Genomic DNA, 9928 nt, shown 5'->3' on the forward strand with positions numbered 1-9928 from the left:
CAAGCAATGAACACCACTTCGGTGAAGAAGGGCTTCCTAAAACTCCTGCTAGCATTAAGAACCAAAGGAGCCATGGAGTCACCAGAAGACCAATCAATTTGCAGATAGTTCCAAACTCTGACACTAAAGTTGCAATTGAAGAACAGATGATCCCTTGTTTCCCCAGTCTGCAAAGGACAAAGGACACAGTTTACTCCATCCTCCAAATGCCAATGCCTCCTATCCACCATGTCCTTGGTGTTCAACCTGTCCATAATAAGCATCCAAGCAAAAACTTTGATTTTCATTGTACAAGAGGACTTCCAGATCCAAGCTGTCAAAGGGTTGAAAGATGCTGATACAAAAGTATGTGAGTAAAACAACTTTGGTGAGTATCCCTTGGCAGTGCCCTTCCAAAACCAAATATCCTTGGACCCAGGTGCTCTATTAAGGCCACCCAACATGGACTGGAGAATAGTCAGATCATCAAAAGCCTGGCTGGACAAAGGAAGGTGGAAGTGCTGGAAAATGTCCTGAGAGTCCAAGAACTCAAGAATAGTGACCCAGGGGTCCTTAACATAGGAAAAGAGCCTGGGAAATCTGAGTTGATGGCTAGACACCTGACCATCAAACTGCAAGTTATCTGACCACATGAGGGCAGTGTTCCCTGCATTAATCTGAACCCAAGCACACTCCCTAAAATGATGCATGACCTTGCAAATATCCTTCCACCAGAATGAGCCACAATCAGAAGTTCCCTGGGGGACCCTATTATGATAGTAGGTATCCCAAATTAAAGAAACCCAAGGGAGATCCTTTTTATTAAGGAAGTTATTCGCATGTTTGATCAGAAGTGCAACGTTCTGAGAACCAAGGTTGAGAATACCAAGACCTCCCCTGTTTTTTGGCCTGCAAATAAGGTCCCACGCAGCAAGGGAGGGGGCAGGCTGACCCCTATTCCTCCTCCAGAGGCATTGTCTCTGGATTCTTTCCAATTGTTTAAGAATTCCAACTGGGACAGCCAAACTGCACAGGAAGAAAATGGACATAGATGACAGAGCAGAGTTAAGAAACTGCAGCCTTTCCCCCAGATTCAGAAAAGATGAACTAGTTGTCATTCTCCTCTCCATGCAATCAACCAATGGCATAAAATCCACCATTTTAGGCCTTGTACTTCCCACTGGCAACCCAAGGTAGGTAAATGGCATTTTCCCACTCTGGAAGCCAAATGCAGAAGCTAATTCAGACATGACAGCAGTGTCCACATTGATGGGAATAATAAAGGATTTGTGATAGTTCACATCCAGACCAGTGGACACAGAGAAGACCCTGAGCATATCCTTGAGAGCTATGAGATGGTCCTTGTCAGCAGGCAAGATAATAAGAGTGTCATCAGCATACTGAATCACAGGGTAATCCTGATCATGACAAGGTATAGGTAACTGAAGAATGCCCCTTCTGAACATGTCATTAATTACAGTCTGCAGGAGATCAGCAGCTAGGACAAAAAGGAGGGGAGAGACTGGATCACCCTGTCTGACACCCTTTTTGCACCTGAACTTCCTACCAGGGACTCCATTGAGCAGAACAGATGAGGTACCTGTGGATAGAAGTTGTTTCATCCAGAGGATCCACTTTTCATTAAAGCCCTTATATCTCAAAATTTGCACAATGGCCTCATGCTCAAGGGAGTCAAAAGCCTGTGTTCTACTCGTGCATATAACATCTACGCATAGACCTGGCTCGGATGCCACTGTTGGGGAACATCGTATTTCAAAAAAATTCCTACGATCACGCAAGATCTATCTAGGAGAAGCATAGCAACGAGCGGGGAGCGTGTGTCCATGTACCCTCGTAGACCGAAAGCGGAAGCGTTTAGTAACGCAGTTGATGTAGTCGAACGTCTTCGTGATCCAACCGATCCAAGTACCGAACGCATGGCACCTCCGCGATCCGCACACGTTCAGCTCGATGACGTCCCTCGAACTCTTGATCCAGTTGAGGCCGATGGAGAGTTCCGTTAGCACGACGGCGTGTGACTATGATGATGAAGTTACCGGCGCAGGGCTTCGCCTAAGCACTACGACGATATGACCGAGGTGTGTTTCTGTGGAGGGGGCACCGCACACGGCTAAAAGATCAACTTGTGTGTTCTAGGGTGCCCCCTCCCCACGTATATAAAGGAGGGAGGGAGGAGGCCGGCCGGCCCTAGGGGGCGCGCCCAAGGAGGGGAGTCCTACTAGGACTCCAAGTCCTAGTAGGATTCCACTAAGAGGGAGAGAGGGGGAAGGGACGAGAGGGAGAGGGAGTAGGAAAGGGGGCGCCGCCCCGCCTTCCCTTATCCAATTAGGACTCCAAGGGGGTGGCGGCCTGCCTTGGCTGCCCTCCTCTCTCTCCAATAGGGCCCATGGTGGCCCATTAGTTCCCCCGGGGGGTTCCGGTAACCCCTCCGGCACTCCGGTTTTACCCGAAACTATCCGGAACACTTTCGGTGTCCGAATAACATGGTCCAATATATCAATCTTTATGTCGAGACTCCTCGTCATGTCCGTGATCTCATCCAGGACTCCGAACAACCTTCGGTCATCAAATTACATAAACTCATAATACAAATCATCATCGAACTTTAAGCGTGCGGACCCTACGGGTTCGAGAACTATGTAGACATGACCGAGACACATCTCCGGTCAATAACCAATAGTGGAGCCTGGATGCTCATATTGGCTCCTACATATTCTACGAAGATCTTTATCGGTCAAACCACATAACAACATACGTTCCCTTTGTCATCGGTATGTTACTTGCCCGAGATTCGATCGTCGGTATCACCATACCTAGTTCAATCTTTTTACCGGCAAATCTCTTTACTCATTCCGTAATGCATCATCCCGCAACTAACTCATTAGTCACATTGCTTGCAAGGCTTATAGTGATGCGCATTACCGAAAGGGCCCAGAGATACCTCTCCGATACTCGGAGTGACAAATCCTAATCTCGATCTATGCCAACTCAACAAACACCATCAGAGACATCTATAGAGCATCTTTATAACCACCCAGTTACGTTGTGACGTTTGATAGCACACTAAGTGTTCCTCCGGTATTCGGGAGTTGCATAATCTCATAGTCATAGGAACATGTATAAGTCATGAAGAAAGCAATAGCAATAAACTAAACGATCATAGTGCTAAGCTAACGGATGGGTCTTGTCCATCACATCATTCTCTAATGATGTGATCCCGTTCATCAAATGACAACACATGTCTATGGTTAGGAAACTTAACCATCTTTGATTAACGAGCTAGTCTAGTAGAGGCATACTAGGGACACTCTGTTTGTCTATGTATTCACACATGTACTAAGTTTCCGGTTAATACAATTCTAGCATGAATAATAAACATTTATCATGATATAAGGAAATATAAATAACAACTTTATTATTGCCTCTAGGGCATATTTCCTTCAGGAACAACGAACAAGTCATGCTTTCAAAGTGTTTTGCCTAGAGACCCTAGTGGTGTTATTTTCTATGTTTTCTCTGTCTTGGATTCGTGCTTCGACGGGTATCTAGACGTATTGCGCTGGCGATGCACAATATCATTGGAAGTGGACATGGTTTGGCGCGGCACATGAAAAGGATTATGTGAAGTCAACCGATGTGGTATGCTGGTCTTGAAGCCCTTATAATTACTCTGGTTGTCCTCTGATTCACCATCTACAGGCTTGATGTCGTTGTGATGCTCTTGGTTGGCTCGATGGACAACGTTTGGCGGAAATGACCCTATCATGGTGAAGCCATATCATCGTCTCTCCAGGTTGCACATGTGATCAAGTCCCTACCGACGTGCTCTGCTTGGTGTGATATGTGATTATGGACTTTGTTGCTTCGTCCGTGGGGGCAAGGAATATGTTGACCTCATGTATTGTGAGGCCCTAATCTTATTGCCTCGACCCAGTGCTCTCCGACCACCGATGTGCAATCCCATGCATGTCCGGTGCTCAATTGGGAGGAGCCACCTACTTCCTTGAACAACAACGAGTCTAATGTGAAGCGCAACGCTCACATAAAGTTTGGGGCACAGTTTGAGGAGATGCATGTTGATTCCAATGTGACACAGGTTGATCCGCCACCAATCTCGATGGATGAGTTTCTCGATAAGGTTACTAGCGTGATCCCTCAAACACAGCTTGGGACCCCAATGCCCTCGCATGTGGAGGAAGATGGTGCCTCTCACACGGAGCGGCGTAGTGAGCATCTAGATAAGAAGAACAATGTGTTCAATATCCCGATGGCCAAGCATGCGGAGCATTGATTGAGGATTTTGATGAGTTTCCCGTGTTGAAATATATTGCCCGTCTCTCTCCATCAATTTAGGCTTTTGAGTGAAGTGGTTAGAACATGAATTCAATATCGGAGCTAAGAGGTCCTGAGTTGAAGGTTCTGCCAACCCAGATTAAAAAAATGCGCCCTACACCGCTCCCACGTCTAAGGCCTAAACAAGAATAGACGTGAGGGTGAGTGTTGAACACATATTGCCTCCTCTCCGGCCAGTTCAGACTTTTGGGTGAACTGGTTGGAGCATGAATTAAAAAAAAACTTTCTTCACAAGTGATCGAGACGATCCCCAATCCGCGGTTTGGTGGGTATCGACGGTAAGTCAAAGGTGGACACTGCAAAAATGTTAGTTCATGTTTGCTTGGATACAAAGGTGGTCGTGTTTTTTGAGTTGTATCATATGGTTTTGGGCCTGAACGTCTTCTATCTGGCTCGGATGATGTTCCATGATGTCGTGATTGTACCTTCGTCTAAATCCTATCCCCAAGTTCTAGTTTCTTTTGTGGTTTTATGTTTGTATTTGGTTTTCGCTCGTTTTTCTTTAATTAAACAATAGAGGTGTGATTTTCGGTTCTAGTTTCCGTCATTAACTACATCAAATCTTTTCTTGTTAGTGCGGCAACTCCCAGCCCTCTGACGGGGTTCTGTCAAATAGAAGTTGATATTCTTGTTCGACGATAGTACTTTTGTAGTGTGGAGTTCATGCTTAGCTTTATTCTAGATAGGTTTCTGACATCTTTAATGTGGTTTGTATGCAGTGGCGGAGTCAGGGGTGCCAACAGGGGCCAGCCCCCCTAACATCATGATTTTGCTACTAAAGTACTGACGAACATGGGGGACTTAGAGATTTTTTTACCATTAAAAATCTATTTTCCCTCCACAAACTATTTTAACAGCACTTGGCCCTCCTAATCCAAATTTTCTGCCTCCGCCACTGTTTGTATGCCAGAGATGTGATGCATGGCTAAGACCCTGTTTTTCGTAAGAAACAGGGACCGAGTGTCCCCTCTTATCCAGAAATAATAAAATTAACAGTTTATGCCTAACACAGCGTAAAACACTGGGTGAGACCTATGAGTTATGTCCACGGGTGATGAATGATCAGCTAGAGAGTGGATTATAAGTTTTTATTTTTTGCGGGCAAGTGGATTATAAAGTTAGAGATACTTATGCAAAGCAAAGCAGAGAAAAAAAATGTATCTTGTTTGATAGTATCATTTTATATTACTGTTCTTTTACCATTAATAACGAGTGAGGCGACAAGCAAATGCATTATTCACTCGCAATCTCACCTCGCTCACATCCAATTCTTCCTGAGCCCCCCCACCCCCACCCCCACGTATGTCCTTGCATCATCAACTTTGGATTTCGCCAAGTCAATAAGTGGCAACCTCTCTGTGCTTTGCCGTGCCTATCAAGGAGCCGAGGCTGAGCCTCAGCCTGAGGACCTGGGTCAAAGTCCAAGATCCCATGTGTATCTGCCCCCCATAATTTTGCTGGTAGAAAGAACAAGTCAAGGCACCTGCACCCGTCGACTTTGCCACTCTCTCGTCACTCCAAACGTCACCCATGGGATCCTCTGCGGCTCCCGCCATGGCCCTCCGCGCGGTCCGCAGTACGCACCGCGCGTAACGAATCCCCCCGATTCACTATACTGTTCCGCAGCAGTACGCCAATTCATCAGCTAAAAAAAAGAGATGCCAAATCACTACTTCTAGTTTGACTCAAGGTGTCCATCTCCCTTGGTGCTTGGCCTCGTGGTGTCCTGCTAATTAACCGCCACTGGCGGTCAGCAGCACTGGATCCAGGGCGAAAGTACTAGGTAACCCTCCCTCCATGTGCATGTGCGTCAACCAATTTGGTTTCACATTTGCCTCTGATTTATCGCAAACTTTGCAACCAAAACTGTTCAGCGCATGCATGGAGGGAATCACAGTAGACGACAGGTTGACGAAACAAAGGCGTCGCTTTTGCGGCAAAAGCAGCGTCCATGCGGAGGAGCTAGTAGCTTGCAGCGGGACGGCATCCATGGGTGGTGTGGCGTGGCGCCACAGCGCGCGTATCTATGTCGCGCCACGGATCTCGTTCGAGTGGTCGCCGCGGAAAGGAGGCACCAGCGGCCACGGATCGGCCCAGGCAACAAACATACATTCCCACGGAACCACTTGCCCCATGACGTGACTCCACGCGCACGCCGCACGGCGCCGCGCCCCGCCCCGCGCAGATATCGCTCGTAGCCACACGAGACACGAGCCACAGGGCCGTGCGTGGTGGAGCCGCCCGCGCCGGAGAGGCTCGCCAAGTTGCCGTGCTATCCTCGCCGGGGAAATCTTCTGCTCCCCGTGCCGTCCCTGTCCGAGGGACCGGCTCGCTCGCCGCGTTTGCACCCGTCCTTTCGCGGCGAGATATGCTTTCGTTTGCCGGCACGGTAGTGCTACTGGTGAAAACGGCGGACTGACGGGCACCGGCGTGTCGGTACGCCGCGCGTGTCGCTTCGCGTAGCCAAGCGCCCGTTTCTAGCTCAGCCGTGGATCGGCATTTCGGTTTGCACCTTTCGTAGGATTGATTCCCAGGGGTGACAGTTGCTTTCGCTCGGAATCTTCTGTTGCGCACCACGGCTCCTCAGCTAGGCTAGCAACTTGGTGCACCATATCATATCCTTGTGGCATATGCTCGGGTCGGGTTCCCCTGTTCTCCACGTCGGGCGATGCGCATGCGCGACAGTTATGAGAAATTAAGTGGCGTGGGGAGAGATAAGCAGTGAGGCACATGCTGACGGTGGTGGTCAGTGGCTAACGGCACCAGCGGCCAGGTGACTCGCCACGGCCTTCGTTTCCTGACGCCATCTGTTGGTCCTGCCTTCTTCCGTGCGGCTTCCTCTGCTTCTTCCTCCTCGCTCCACGAACACGTATATATAGGTGGTTGATCACCCGTTGCTTCTTCAGCACCGCCACATCTCTCCCTCCGGTCGCTTACACTTACACACACCCCTCTCTCTCTCCCGAGCGCACCACAACACCAGCTCTCTTTCTCTCTAGCAGCGCGTGGTCGGACATGGCAGCCTGCGTCGACAAGTGGAACCCAGCATACTCCTGCCACCGCATCTCCCGATCCATCTACCGCTTCATGCCGGACTGCACCTTCACCGCACCGGCGGGCGCGGCCGTGAACGGGAACGGCGGCTGCTGCAACGGCGGCGACGAAGTCTGGGAGGAGCTGTACGCCGAAGCGCAGGCCGACGCGCAGGACGAGCCGCTGCTAGGCATGTTCTACTCCGAGCTCGTCCTGTCGCACCCGTCGCTGGAGGCCGCCCTCGCCGCGCACCTGTCCGCGAAGCTCTGCATCCCGGGCGCGCTGCCGCAGGACGCGCTCCGGGACATCCTCGCCGGCGCGCTGGCCGCGCACCCGGAGGCGAGCCAGCACACGCGCGCCGACCTCCTCGCGGCGCGGGACCGCGACCCGGCCTGCGCCAAAATGGTCCACTGCTTCCTCTACTACAAGGGCTTCCTCGCCCTGCAGGCCCACCGCGCCGCGCACGCGCTCTGGTCCGAGGGCCGCCGCCCGCCGGCGCTGCTCCTCCAGAGCCGCGCTTCCGAGGTGTTCGGCGTCGACATCCACCCCGGGGCGCGCATTGGCGGGGGCATCCTGCTCGACCACGCCACGGGCGTCGTCATCGGCGAGACGGCGGTCATAGGCGACGACGTGTCTATCCTGCACGGCGTGACGCTGGGCGGCACGGGGAAGGCATGCGGCGACCGGCACCCCAAGGTCGGCGACGGGGTTCTCATCGGCGCCGGGGCCAGCGTGCTCGGCAATGTGCGCATCGGCGATGGAGCGAAGGTCGGCGCGGGCGCGGTCGTGCTTAGAGACGTGGCGTGTGGAGCCACGGCCGTCGGAAACCCGGCGAAGCCGATCGGGAAGAAGGCGGCGCCGTCGCTCCGGCCAGAGGAGCAACCAGGGGTGACCATGGAGCAGAGGTGGTCGGACTACGTGATATGAAGTTCGTGTTACGTGTTTAGTGCAAGCAAGAGATTTTCCCTCCAAATGACACTGTATCTGTGGGTGGTTGACTACTCTTATCCCAGAGCTCAGTTAGGCATTGAGCATGGATCAGTCACATACTATCTTCTTTGTTATTTTTATGAAATAATGACAATTCTAGTAGATCATCTATTAGCCTCGTTGCAAATATATAGCGTTGTCTCATTTTTCTGATACGTTTACTTCATTCTACTACGTTTTTCTTCCTATTACTAAATAATTGCCCGCGCGTTGTAACACGGTGTAGCATAAATATTTTATAATATGTTAGCCCATAATTACCTTTCATATTAGTGTGATTGTATAAATAATTATTTATCAAATCATGCCCGTGATTTACTTACCTAAATAAATTTTAGAATTTTATTTGGTTATCACTTATTTGGTAAGAATTTATTGTCTTGCCAAATAAAACATAATTTTATTTGGTAAGTCAATAAAAAATGAGAAGCCCTCGTGCACCCGTCCTTGTGCCCTCGTGCGAACTCATCTAGGGTTCCCTGCCTCTCGCCGGCGCTGCCTCCTCTCCTATGGTCCTTGGACCATGGTGGCGCGGTGGATCCCGGGCCTTGCCGGCAGGAGGACTCCGTTTTAGGTGCTTTTTTGAGTTTTATTACGGGTTTGTGCGATGCTCAAGAAGACGAGGCAGCGGCGACTTCTTGAAGATGAAATAAGCTCCTCCCCGTCTAGCCCCCGTCCCAGTGATGTTTCAAGCGTCGCTGGAAGGCGTGTGGAGGTTTGTCTCCGACGGATATCGTGGGATCCGGCCGGCGTTTGTCATCGATGGATCCGACTAGATCCGGTCTTTCTACTACGTTTTTCTTCCTATTACTAGATAATTGCCCGCGCGTTGTAACATGGTGTAGCATAAATATTTTATAATATGTTAGCCCATAATTACCTTTCATATTAGTGTGATTGTATAAATAATTATTTATCAAATCATGCCCGTGATTTACTTACCTAAATAAATTTTAGAATTTTATTTGGTTATCACTTATTTGGTAAGAATTTATTGTCTTGCCAAATAAAACATAATTTTATTTGGTAAGTCAATAAAAAATGAGAAGCCCTCGTGCACCCGTCCTTGTGCCCTCGTGCGAACTCATCTAGGGTTCCCTGCCTCTCGCCGGCGCTGCCTCCTCTCCTATGGTCCTTGGACCATGGTGGCGCGGTGGATCCCGGGCCTTGCCGGCAGGAGGACTCCGTTTTAGGTGCTTTTTTGAGTTTTATTACGGGTTTGTGCGATGCTCAAGAAGACGAGGCAGCGGCGACTTCTTGAAGATGAAATAAGCTCCTCCCCGTCTAGCCCCCGTCCCAGTGATGTTTCAAGCGTCGCTGGAAGGCGTGTGGAGGTTTGTCTCCGACGGATATCGTGGGATCCGGCCGGCGTTTGTCATCGATGGATCCGACTAGATCCGGTCTTCGTTTGTCTACGTCTATGTGTCTGCAGATTAGATCCTTCCGATTTATGCTTCTCTTCATCAGCGGCGGTTGCTGTTCTGGTACACTAGTTCTATGGGCATTAGCATGGCGACTTCCCCACTGTCTACTACAACAATGTTTGCCCAAC

At 50.0% G+C, this 9928-nt stretch overlaps 1 protein-coding gene across 1 annotated transcript; it reads left to right on the top strand.

Moving 5' to 3' along the window:
• Positions 1 to 7011: 7011 nt before the first annotated feature.
• Positions 7012 to 8505, top strand: LOC123098400 (probable serine acetyltransferase 4). The gene has a single exon (XM_044520378.1). It carries the CDS (start codon positions 7369 to 7371, stop codon positions 8311 to 8313), a length of 945 nt encoding a protein of 314 aa, XP_044376313.1. The 5' UTR covers positions 7012 to 7368; the 3' UTR covers positions 8314 to 8505.
• Positions 8506 to 9928: the final 1423 nt, after the last annotated feature.

The sequence above is a fragment of the Triticum aestivum genome, chromosome 4D (assembly GCF_018294505.1).
Source record: "Triticum aestivum cultivar Chinese Spring chromosome 4D, IWGSC CS RefSeq v2.1, whole genome shotgun sequence".
Classification (NCBI taxonomy): domain Eukaryota; kingdom Viridiplantae; phylum Streptophyta; class Magnoliopsida; order Poales; family Poaceae; genus Triticum; species Triticum aestivum.

Coding starts and splice junctions, on each gene's coding strand:
- LOC123098400 (XM_044520378.1), top strand. CDS start 7,369: ATGGCAGCCTGCGTCGACAAGTGGAACCCAGCATACTCCTGCCACCGC.